The sequence below is a fragment of the Caloenas nicobarica genome, chromosome 5 (genome assembly GCF_036013445.1).
Source record: "Caloenas nicobarica isolate bCalNic1 chromosome 5, bCalNic1.hap1, whole genome shotgun sequence".
NCBI classification, from domain to species: domain Eukaryota; kingdom Metazoa; phylum Chordata; class Aves; order Columbiformes; family Columbidae; genus Caloenas; species Caloenas nicobarica.
In genome coordinates, this window is record NC_088249.1 from 39,188,804 (window position 1) to 39,201,689 (window position 12,886).

The 12,886-nt window shown below is 37.9% G+C and overlaps 1 protein-coding gene across 4 annotated transcripts in view; it reads right to left on the bottom strand.

Moving 5' to 3' along the window:
- STARD9 (StAR related lipid transfer domain containing 9) overlaps nucleotides 1–12,886 on the bottom strand; it is a 110,991-nt gene that overhangs the window by 47,759 nt on the left and 50,346 nt on the right. For 3 of the 4 annotated variants that reach the window (XM_065636546.1, XM_065636545.1, XM_065636544.1), the window contains exons 5-11: nucleotides 11,584–11,616; nucleotides 11,437–11,498; nucleotides 10,696–10,808; nucleotides 5,149–5,218; nucleotides 2,208–2,280; nucleotides 1,230–1,297; nucleotides 163–260 (exon numbers count right to left, since the gene is read on the bottom strand). In XM_065636546.1, the coding sequence (XP_065492618.1) occupies nucleotides 163–260; nucleotides 1,230–1,297; nucleotides 2,208–2,280; nucleotides 5,149–5,218; nucleotides 10,696–10,808; nucleotides 11,437–11,498; nucleotides 11,584–11,616 (517 nt within the window). Of the gene's footprint in view, nucleotides 1–162; nucleotides 261–1,229; nucleotides 1,298–2,207; nucleotides 2,281–5,148; nucleotides 5,219–10,643; nucleotides 10,809–11,436; nucleotides 11,499–11,583; nucleotides 11,617–12,886 lie in introns of those variants that run through there. The other variant, XM_065636547.1, reaches the window with a different exon arrangement.

Consider the following 12,886-nt stretch of genomic DNA (forward strand, 5'->3'; position numbering starts at 1 on the left):
TAATTTTCTTAGATGGCATTATAGTTTATGAAGATGTCACACAGCTGTTCTGTTCAGCTTTTTGTTGTAAATATAGATAAACATTAAGACACAGCACAAGGTGAGCGAGTCCTGTGCTTTTATCACTTCCTTTCAATTTAAAGAAATAAATATTGTGCTTACCTAAAGTGGAGATGACAATTCCAAGTGTGACTAATGACTTGTTAATATTGGCACCTTCGGTAATACGATCCTTACAGTAACTGGGATCAGCTCTTTCGCTATAGCACAAAAGCATGGAAAAGAGAATGCAAACCAAACAAAAATGCTTAATTATTAACATACAAGCAATATGAAAACATTATGTATTTTCCTGACATACCAGAAAACAGAAATCGCAAGCTTTGGAAATAAAAAATCATATGCTTTGAATACTTTACATTGCTCTCTGGCTTAGAAAGTCCAAAAAGCCATGAGCAAAGGCCATTGGTGCAAACTATTGTTAAAGACCCATCAAAACATAAATTCAAGCCTGAACTGGAAAACCAAATCATAGTGGTTCTGAATTAATAACAAAACCAAAACCAAACAAAATAAACAAGAAAACACACCAACCAACAAACCAACCAACAACAGCAACAAAAAATACTACTTTCTCTGCTCAGACATGCATGGCTATTTATGTTCTTGAGAAAATAAAATGCCCTGTTCGCCAACTGTTCTATAACTCCTCAGCACAACTTCCATATTTCTGTTCTCTGTCACATCCAGCATAACCACGTATTCCTCACTGAAATGTGTAGCTAAGATCAGAGATTTAGGAACATTTGGAACATGAACAACATAAGCACTAAGATATTACTATTTTATCCTGTCCATGCTAGGCAGCTATGAAGAATACATTCCTTCTTTTCCTTCTTGTCAAGCTCGGATTTGGTAATTCCACCAATAGCTACTGGAAAAGCCACTTTATAGGAATACATGGTTAAATGAAATTACGTTAAATGTATGCAACAGCACGGTATTGGATCTGAGGACCGTGGAATTCCACTCTCCAATGAAATCCAATACTCAATACAAAAGAACAGATGACACAAACAATATTAGCTCAGTTTTCCTTATTACTGTATACAAAAGTCAGGCTTATTGTCACTTTAATGAAGTTTTAATATATTAAATTTCATTTTTTAAGGCAGTCCTACCAGCATCTTCAGAGAAAATTATCTTTTTGCCCCCCAGTTTATTATTACCTGCCTGCAAGGTCGACTAAGTTGATCTTGCTTGCAATTTCAGAGGGGAGATTGTTCTCCAATATAGCCTGATGAGAAAAATATAAATAAGGAAAATTATTCCTATTAATTAGTTAAAGAAAATAAAATAGATGTGCTCTTTCGTTTGAAACTGAGTTGTACATATGACTGTTTCACTGCTTTTCTTTGTGACCTTGACCCACTGGCTATGTTCAAACCATTAACTCAACAGCTTTCTCAGCGGACAGAGAAACTACCCTCTTATGCTGATTTCCTCTTGAAAAAAACCTTTACTGCCTAGCGACTGTGAAAGGTTTTCTCGTAGATCTTGCAGGGTTATTTTCCACTAATGTATTCCAAAGGTCTTTTGTGAAACTACTGAAAAATATCCCCAAATGTTCTGTGATTACAGGATGTTAGAAGTGTGAGATAGAAAAGGTCTATTGGATCACTGAACAACTTCCCTGCCAGGGAAGGATATAATTCCTCTGGAGAATGGGTGCATTGTCTCTGAGTGAGTACTGGATGCCAAATTCTAAAGAGATGAGCACATCTGAAATGTTGGACAGATACAAAATTTTGGTAAGTGTTAAACTAATGCTATACTTCAATTAACAATCCTAAACAAGCGTGACAAAACATAACTTCAAACATACTCACATGTAATCTTTCACAGCATCCTAGAAGTATTGCATTTCAAAAGGTTGATTAAAACTTTAAACATGTCTTTGTACAGTGAGTCTTTGGCATCACTTCTGACTATACACTTGCATAAAGGAACAAGAATACTTCAGTAAACACTCAACACATCGGGGTGCAGGAAGCGTAACACATCTGCAGTGTGATCCAAAGGAAGTAAGTAACAGCTTCCACCGAGATGATTACAAATAGCACAAAACAGTGACACGTAAACAATGCACAACACATTGAACAATTCTTTTTGAGAGTGAAGAGGAAGTTGTGTTATTTTTAGCTAACCTGAGTGTAGTGGATGGTGAAGATAGCATGGGATCTGCTGCTGGCATTGTGAATATGTGTAGCTGCTGTGATTCTAGAAAGAAGAACAAACCATTCAGTTACAAAGAGTTATTTCCCCTGTATTCAGGTAAAGCAAAAATAACAAATACAGCAGATAAATGAAGATGAAGGAATGTGAAACTTGGTGAATATGGTAGGCTGTATTCTTGGACCTGATCGCAGTGTTTGGCAGAGGACCCAGGAGGGTGGAAACCACAGGTCAGTTAGAGGGGTTTTTGTCCACCAGCAGCATTCTCAGGAATTATCTTATAATTAACAGCCTTACAGCACAGGTGGAATGTGTTGCACAAGGGTAGAACATAGCAGAGAAGTACAGCCAGCAACACCATCGTAAAGCTCACCCCCAACACCACTGAATGTACTAGCCCAGTACATTTTCTCCATATTGTCCCCATTTTTATTACTTGGCACTTCAAAGGGTCTAAAAAGCTTCATACACCACTTCCTGAGGCTCCATTCTGTCACAGGGCTGATGCAGTAATTTTACGCTTTAAGAGGAGTATGAGTATCAAATGAAACTTACGCGGAACTTGCTTGGCTTTACCCCATGGACAGACCTGTCATCTGCTTGGCCTCCCTGACCCACTGCCCTCTGGCTAGCGGGTACCAGGCACAGGAGGAGGAGCAGTGGCAATCTCCAACTGTCTCCGTAGCAGAAACTTTTGGAAATTCTGCTTGCTTTGTTGTTGTTTTGCTTAGACAAACCCAAAGAAAGCAGGGTTTTGCCTAGGGCAGAAGCCAGGTCACAGGTCTTTTCCTTTGTCACTTTTGTAGCTTGCCTTCAGTATCAGCTCCACGTGGAGCCTTCAGCATCAGCGTTGCCAAGCTCACCCTCAGCACCAGTGGGCAATTTGAGTAGCGCAGACAAGGACTGTGGAACCAGGGTTTTGTCAGAGCTCAGCTGTCAGAGCAATGCAGAGAGCAGTGGCAGGAGACAGCAGAGACACAGTTGCATAAACCCCCTGAGCACTAGCCGCAGCCAGGACTCTCCTCCCTCCCCATCGCTCTCTGCTTCCCGCACGCCCACAGCCGCGGGCGCTGCCCAAAGCCACAGGCAGTAGGCGTTTTTATGGGAGAACGTATGTGTTAGTTTTTTCATATATTTAATTTCATTGTGGCACGTGGTGTACATTTTAATATTTTTAACTGTTCTAATAATATTATTTATATTCTTTGTTGTTTTCCTTTACACAGAACCAGGGCTCTGCTTTTGGAAATTTGGAAATTTGTATTTCTTGCTTTTTAAAAATTCTATTCTTGAGCATTTGAGATGGAGTGTTGAGAGAAAAAAATAATATCACGGAGAGTTAAAAAACCCCCCCAGCAATTATTGCATGTTGAATTTGTTGTATTTGTTTATTTTGTAATAGGTGCGCCAGAGCAGGGCTGGAGATGGCCTGATAAAACCAGCTGGTAGAAAAAATGCCTTCAGTAAACTCTGCTTGTTGTTATTATAGTACAGGAGCTTCCCCTCTGTCTTTCCTGTGTAGTCAGACCTGGAGCCATCATGCCCCACCTGCTCCTCTCCTGCCTCCAGCCATATGGGGTAATCGTAACCTGTTCCCCACCTTCGTTATCCCTAAGGTCTTGCTGATGTTCATTTGGCATAATTTCCCAGACTGCAGATGCTTTAAATTAGTTCGTTTGCATTTATAATGTGCCAATAAACACTCGGCAGAATATTTTATAAAGGCTATAGGTAAACAGGAGTTTTCTGTACATTCCAAATAAGTTTTTGAAAAGTTACTCAGAAAAAAGTTGCTTGGTTTCATGCAAGTAACAAAGTTCAAAACTTCAGCATCACAAAAAGTTACACACAAGATATCGAACTTCTGATTTTGTTTTCTATACATCTTCTATTTCCTTAGCAACGACACAACTGTAGGATTACACTAGTAGACAGAAAGGAATTTTGATGTTCTGAAAAAGGCTCTTCTTACCATAGAGTCACACCTACTGATTGCTACATGCAGAAACAGCAAAACTTAATCCTGCTGTATACTCTATGTTTTTGTGCATGTGCACAAATGCAGCTTAGTTTTTATTTACTTCCCAGCATGACCGATATTCTAACATCTCGACATCTCTCATGATAAGACTTAATATCAACTTTGGAACTGAGATTTGTATTTGAAGGATTCTTTCAAATATAAACCTTTTCCATCACTGCAATGGCAGTTGTATTGATATCCAAGGCTCCCTGTCGAAAAAGTAAAAAATGTCTTGACTAACGAGAGCCGAAATCATTGGCTTTGTTTCTTCTGCCAATTCTCACAGTACTCTCACAGCAAATGTGCATGATCTGGACAAAGAATTTAAAAAACACTTACAAAACTTAAATAATGATAAACCAAATACTTCTAGAAAATAAATAAAAATATGCTATCTTTTCGGCAGTTTTAAATCACTAAGTTGATCTGATCTAGTTGAAGATGTCCCTGCTCATTGCAGGGGGTTGGACTAGATGACCTTTAAAGGTCCCTTCCAACCCAAACTATTCTATGGGTCTATTCTATGACTAACAAATGAGTTGAAAGCTATAGAGTCTAAAGTGTCACAAGCAAGTGGAGGAGAAAAACAGAAGTCTGTTTACAGCAAAGCATTTTCCTGGCATGTATTTTTTACCCCAGCCAGATTGTTGAATTTTGTGGTAAGTCAGCATGGGATCAGTTTTGAAGAACAACTTAGTGAGTGCTTGTAGCTGTGGGTAATATGAAGGTACGTAACATCTTATGTGTATGTCATGTGCAGGATCAGCAAATCTGACATCCTGTCATGACGAAGCATTGGCAACACTATCAGTAAAATAAACGTCAATGGAAACAACATACGGTGAAAGAAGTGTTAAATAAAGATAGAGCTGGGTTGTTTTATAAAATACCTTTTAGCGATTCCTTCTTCTAGAAGTTCTACAACTTGCTTGTAGTCTGTAACTAAATGTTGAGTCAATCCTGCCAAAAATTTAAAGAGTTAAATACACATTTTTCTCAGGAAGTTTCAGTCAGTTTACCCAACAACTTACCCAACATCAGGAGGATAAGGATGTTCTGCTGGCTGCCAGTCTGTTCTACAAGTAGTCTCTCAACTAGAGTAACTATTTTCTTTTTAAAAAAGAAAATAAAAAATTGCAGTCCATCCTTCAGATGCAGTGACATCAGTATAAAAAACGCCTTGTACCTCCAAACTACAGACCTTTTTCCAATTCGTCTGCAGAATAATGGTATTTAAAAAACAGTATAACTGAAACTCCATAAGAGTCACTGCTATGTCACTGCCACAAATTGGGTACAGAACCTGTAAAGAAGCTTTTTGCCATTGCCTCTGGATAGTTGCTCTGCTCCTGCAACAGAATTAGGAACCAACCCATTTGAGTATTTACCGTTTACTTAGCCAGGATTCAGCCCAAATAATTACATGAAACATCTGGCTTTTTCATCTCTTTTGCTTTCAGGTTTTTGTTTGGTTCCTTGTGGGTTTTTTTGATGTGGTGTTTTGTTTTGTTTTGTTTGTTGGGGGGTTGTTTTGGTTTGGTTTGGTTTTTTTTAAATCCGATTTTATTTTTAAGGGAGAAAAAGCCTACTGAAAACAAAATGACAGAAACACTGCATTGCAGAGCCTGCTGTGTCGGAGCAGTGGTTGTGACGAACAGGTCCCTCTCGGCGGAGGGCGGTGCGCTGCTGCGCTGTGCCGCCTCTCCCAGCCCCTGCAAAATGCAGATTCCAGCAGACACAAAATTAACCTCAACAGGCTTGTATTTCACAGAAACCCGGCTTAATATGCTTCATTTGCATTTCATGGTGATGATTAGTCATCAGTTGTACTGCAGTGGCTCCTGAAAGATCACCTGAGCTGTGAAGCAAGTCTTCGTCATAGAATACCTAGTAAAACACTCCTTTGCGGAATATTATGTATCAGAGCCAGAATCCAGGGCTACTTCCTTCCCCCACATTGATTCAGGTTTGGGTAGTTTTATTGCAGGCCACAAAAGGGTGGATGGAGGCACAGTACTGAAAAAAGTGATTTATTTGGATCGAATAATTTATCTACTGCTAGAAGGTACATCAAGATGAATATAAAATTCAACAAGACTGAAGTAAGTAGTTCTGACATTGTTTGAGAGAGTCTATCCTCACACGATAACAGCTTGCTTAACTTTAAATGAAAGCAAAATCTAAGCCAAAGATGGGAATTTATTTTAGTCTTTTAACAACTGACATACATAAAGAAAAATAAAATGGGATCACACACACTTTTAAAAAACCCTAACTGTAGTGTGCATGCATGCACACTCATGCACACAAAAAGTATAAGATGATTTTAAAACAAAAGCATTTCTTCTGCTCTCTCATGTCCCTTTACAATACATTAATTCCAGAAGTCATCACATTTTCCATTCAAGAAAGAGGCCCATTATTTTTCCAACAGCGCTGGGATCTTCAAAGCTCAGAATATGGAAACTATCACATATTGTTTTCCCAGACCCTTTTTCAGGATCTTATTTAACTCAATAAGAATCCAGTTATAAAATGGAAGCATGGATGAAATTCTTACCTACCTACATTTCTATAAGTACTGCAATAGTGAATCTAGCACAGAGGTAAAAAAATTTAGTTTTTCTTTAAGGTAAATGAAATATTGTGAATGTTGCTATGTTGTTTGAAAAGAAATGACAAAGTGTTCTGTCGGGTACTACTTAAAAAAAAAAAAAAAAAAAAAAAAGAAGGTCATTTTCAAGAAATGGAAAGATGAAAACCACTTGCTCATCTAGAAATCTGCCTTGGGGTAAGAAAGGATCTCTCCCAGAAATCTGTCTCAGAGTAACAAAATAGATTGCATCATTTCCTGATTTAAGAGAGGCCGATTCCTTAACAGTGCAACCATCTGTGAGGGAGAAGTTTGAAACGATTCCAGCTCGAAGCACTGAAACAATTTCAGCATTTTAAAGGCTACAATCTTACAGCCTTTATGTGGAAAAATGATGGGCTGGAAACTATTCCAAATACTTAGTGTTCAGAACTGGGACGTCTTGACTGGACTTGGAAATGGAAAATGCATTGCGCAGAGCATCTGAGCATCCTCAAAGGGGTTAAGTTTTCTGATTTTCCTCTCTGTCTGGTCTTCATCCAGTGCTCGCTGTACTCTGCGTATCATTGACACCAAACACACAACTGACAAACTAACAGTACACTGGGGAGCTCCTGATCAAGTCAGCAAACCTTAAAATTGCTGATGGCTTGCAAGAATTATGATGCAAATACAGATGATAGTCCTTGACATACTGCATCTATGGGAAATAACGGAACATTTCTGAGCTTTGCTGATATTCACCATTTTTATTTCTCCCTTACAGCAAATTGCCTGGAAGGGGAACACAAAACAAGCTCCTCTTCTAGTAAGCTTGCTGATAATTCTGATCTTGGCCATCTAGCTATTGGAAACAACATTCTTGTGCTCTGATCCTGCACTGAGAGACTACACATAAAACTGCCAAGGACTATTTTAGCACGTAGAAGGCTGAGAGATCAGCAACTGTTGATTGCAACAATATATTACTGCAGCTGAGAAGGGTATTTTGTACCAGTGTTGTGAACCACTTCATGTTCTTGAATTTGATGTTACTAAAATCAAGCTGACTGTACTCATCACCTGCATGCAAAAGACCTCTGGACTTTCATACTGCTGCTTATTTTTGATGCAAGCTAATGAGTGCAGATCCAAAAGGAGCTATGTAATCACACCTTTACTAGTCCTTCTCCCCAGGGACTAATCGCCAGGGTTGCATCAAGTAAAGCATACTATTACAATTCTTAACTGTGTAAATTCTACATACGCATATTTCTTTATTAATATATACTTCTATAGATATATCTAAAAAAAGACTGTTGCCCTAAGCCACTGACTCATCAGCCTGAAATCACTTCTGTTCACGTGCTTTCACAACAGCATCTAATTACACCCCATGATGCCTTGAATAGAGAAATTACTTCATATTTCATGCATGTGACCATTTTTTTTCTAAAAACACAAAGCAGATTTATCATTAAAATTAATTTTGTTGAATATCCATTAACACAATGATTTTTTGAGCCTGTTTTAAGATACAGATGAAGAGAATCTTCTAAAATAAAGTGTAGGTACTGAATTTACAAACGTGGCCAAAGCTGCCAAATATTATTTAGGTTTACCTTTTTCCATTATGCTTTCCTCTTATTTTACAAAATCTAATAAACTGGAAACTTTTATGGAGTATTTCAAAACTAAAATTGTTCCACGTAAAATTTTAGTTGTGTCTAAGTAGAAAATCCTTATTCAAAAGGGGTAAAATTAAATAATAATAATTAAAAAAACCCATACCTACCAAAAAAACCCCCACACCGCAGAAAAAAAAAATCCCACAAAAAACCTCCAAATAAACCACAAAACAAAACCCCACAAAAACCGGAACTGGAAAAGAAGTGACAGATTTGGCCTGGAAGGTTCCATATGAAGACAAAATAGTGACAAAAGCCAAGCCAGCCCATTGGCAGAAGCTATAACTTCATTTTCTTTTAAAACAAGGCAACTCCATTATTTGCAGCCAAGGAATCACTGGAGATATAAGGCCTGAGAAAAGAGATGGAAATTGCCAAGGAAGGAAGCAGTTTAAAGACCTTTTCTTGTGTGGTGAAAGAGCAGCTGCTGAAAGAAAATAATTAGTATCTGTACTCCACCAACAATGAAGTTCTCTGATAACAAGCAGGTAGAAAGAGAATCTTGGAAAGACCTCAGTAAAGGCCAAATGTCTATGAATCAGCTTTTCAAAGAATGATAAGCTTGCCATACTAATGAGACCATTAATTCATCTGTTTTCCAACTTTCTTTAAACAGGATGCTGATGTGCTGGGAAAGCACAGCTGAAATAACCAGAATGCCAGATAGTCCCTTGTGCATAGGGCCGTGCAAGTGAAACACTTCCCAAGTGCTTATTTCAAATTTTGAGAGGAGGAATTGGTAACAACCACCAGATTTTAGATGTACTGTGACTGATACTGCAGGTGCCCAGGGAATAAGAGCTGGGAATTCCAGGCTCCATTCAATCACAAGGTCGAGTCACCCTATCTGTTGTATTGTCTTGCCTTAATCTCTGAAATTCAGATAACAATCTGATGTGTGATGCTGTGATAAAGAGACAGAGAAAAGTGAACCAGGGAGAACAGAAGGAACTCTATTTAAAAGCCAGAATAAATCAGCATTTGATCTGATGTGACAGGACCAATAAAATTCGGTTGTGGTATGTATTTTGCACCTCCCAGGTGTTACTACCCATTTGGCAGTCAGCCAAGCAGTTGCAGAAGCAGCAATACCAGATGCAACTTTGGAATTCTGCCCACTAGATATAAGGCACACCAAAAAGGAAACATATACAGTTGCTTTCTAAACGAACTCACTAATTTTTGAAACTTGCATCTGTTTGGAAAAGACTCTCCCTTCTGATCTCCACTGTAAAGCTGCTCTATATGATTTTGCACTAGTACACTGATTTTGAGCGACATGCCTTTTGCCAGTTGTTGGTCAGATAAACGGCAATATAGCAGGCAAACTGTCCATTGTGAGCTAATCAATTTAAAAACAACTACGGTCAAACTCCAATTTAAAACTACCCAAGACTGTGAAATGATAGCACCAATCAAAAGTGGAAATGAACTGGAAGTACAAAAAACAATGAGACAGAAGAACTAAAATAAGAGAGACAACTGAAATGGAAAAAATACAAGCGTGTGTTATTTTTTTTCCCCATTCTGTGTCACCTGATTTGACAGCTATGATTCACTAGAAAACACAAAGCCACCAAAGGGGCTGCTCTTGCAAGCATGAATTAAAAAGTGTGTGACATTTTTAATCATATAATGCACCTACATTACCCATCCTGTGCTTTATCAGTTTAATGAAGGAAAATTAAGCTTATTAGGTTCTCACCTGGGTAATATTGATTTTAATTGCTTCTCATGGCCTGGCCTGCAACACCAAACAGCTGAGTTTATCTACTTTATTATTATTATTATTTTGTAAAAATACAGATGCCAAGGACTGAAACAGGTATGGAGGGACCTTACACTGGCCTATACAACCCACTTAGAGCTCGTATTGGTGGATTTCTTGATCAAGTTAAGATTTTTTTAAAACAAAAGAAAGCAAACCCCTATGGCTCACACACAACCTATGTTTGGAAAGGTAAACAGAATAGTGCAGGATATCCAAACAGTGGGATAACAGAGGGAAAGCTTTAGTATATTACCCATGTTCAAATTAACAAGCAAAATATTTGAGGAAAGTAATTCTTGAAGAGTAGAAGCAATTAGGATCACGCCAGGAACATATGCAAACATACATACTGACCTGGTACACATTTACTTGAAATTCTGATGCTAGTTGTGAAGTCTGCTCTCACCTTGGACATATGGTCCTGTTTCAGGGTGTTCTCGGACTCGAAGTGTATAAGGTTTCTTCTGGTCTGATTGTTTTAACAAATCTCGGACACGCTCATTATAGATTTCAAGAAAACTGAAAAGAAGAAGGAAAAAGGGATTTTAAAATGCAAATAATAATTAAAAAAAAAAAAAAAGAGAGAGAGAGACAAAGCATGTATTTAGACAATGTAACTACCTGAATCTTACATATATCTTTCGTGGTAAAGTTAATGAATTCGTTATCTCTCTTACTGTCCCTTCCCATGCAGTGCACATAAAAAGAACTAATAGTAGCAAATTTCCAAAAAGCAAAAGGCACTCAGTATTTATTTAAAATTCATGAAATATGCTTTTTAATAGCAGTGAGTTCAAATCCCCAAATTTCCAAACATCATGCTTCATCAGATCAATGGGAACAATGAGTAAGAATCAAATGTAGGATTATGAGTCAAATGTAAGAATTAAAGAAACAAGAAGTAAATTTTTAATGCACTCCTATTTCAGCTGTCTATATACAGTGAACAGACAGCATTCGAAGAACTATACTGAGATAGAAAACTAAACCCAACACTGTCTCATCCTTCCTCTGTGTTCTCCTCGTTGTTCCAAAATGATTATCATCTGAGAAAACAAACAACAAAAACTAGTCTTCCCTTTGTTTACTTACAGGAATATGTTGTTGAAAGCATTCATAGCATTGCCCAGAACAGTGACACACTTACCTGACCTTTACTCTGCAAGATGCTGTCTGGTCTGAGTAATCATCCTTCCTTGAAAAGAGACCCTGCACAAACCAGAAGTTTATGTAAATTTTAAATCCATCAAGAAAATCTAACCACACAAATGCAAGTGAAATAAAGAATAATTACCTCACATATACGAGGCGTGAGCCCAATGGATGCCTTCAAATAAGAAACAAAAAAAACATTAAACCATATACTTGCTACCACTCTTGCAAATCTCTTTTTAAAATAAATGCCAGGTTATAAGAAATGGACAGAATCATAGTGCAGCATTAAAGTAATGAAGGTATGGCAGATTACAATACAAAACCACTCTGGACAGTAGTTCAGAACAGCGTGGCAATGCTCTGCTACTGCCGCTGAAGCATCTTGCATGTGAAACACTGCAGGGATGCACATGCTATGTAATGTCACCTGTCTTAGCTTCAGTGCAAATGCCATTTATAGCAAAAAACACTTTAGAGCAACTTATACAGCATCAATGAGAAGTTTAGAGGTTTGGGTTAAATCCAAGAGCTGTTTGATGCAAAGACACTGGACATGCCTACATCAGAAGTGCTGCAGTCTAAATGAAGCCAGGCCAACACTGAAACTAGTTTGATTGGTCGCTAATATTTTGTTTAGTCCTTATTCTACTTTTATTTCTTTATGCTATTGCATCACAGAGCTTGGAACAGCTTTATGGTCTAAATTTATAAACCTGGTCTCCTGGAGAGGGCAGGGTATGGGCTGCTAACAATACCCAAACTAGCGATTTAAACTTTGCCTGAACAGTCTATGCAGCACTGAAGTAACAGTGTGTTTTTGTGTGATGAACTGTTCTTCTGACATGATTGCTCGTACTTTAGTGATGGCAATGCCAACACATCCTGAGAAAGACTCGCAGGCTTAGGTGGAATCTGCTTGCTGAACACCATGAAGGGCTTTTAGAGGGCACACTTGAAAAGTTGTTGGGGTAGAAAGTCCAAGTTCATCAAGTGGACCACCACAGACAAAAGTTCAGTTTATACCAAACACTTGCGTCTTCCTAGTTTTGAACATCGTTTCACAGTGAATACATGTTATTAAAGATCAGATCAAAGCAGGATTCCATTGGAGAAAGAAATCGCTTTATAAGACAGAAATATCTTAGAAATACTACACCTGGGAATTTCCTTTGAAAGAAATCATGCTAATTTCAAAATGCGGGTATTTAGAATTGCTAAGTATTTTCAAAATAATGTAATACTAATATCCTAGTTTGTCACCCATTAACTCAAATTTTAACAATTCTTCAGGCTTTTATGGAGTTAACCTTGGTTTAGAATAAAATGAATACAAAATCAGGTAATGACTTCACAAAATCCTATTGCTGATATCTGTGGGGAAAATAAAATGTTAAAAATCCTAACTCTTTTCAAAAGTACAACCATGCCAGAACAGTCTTTTT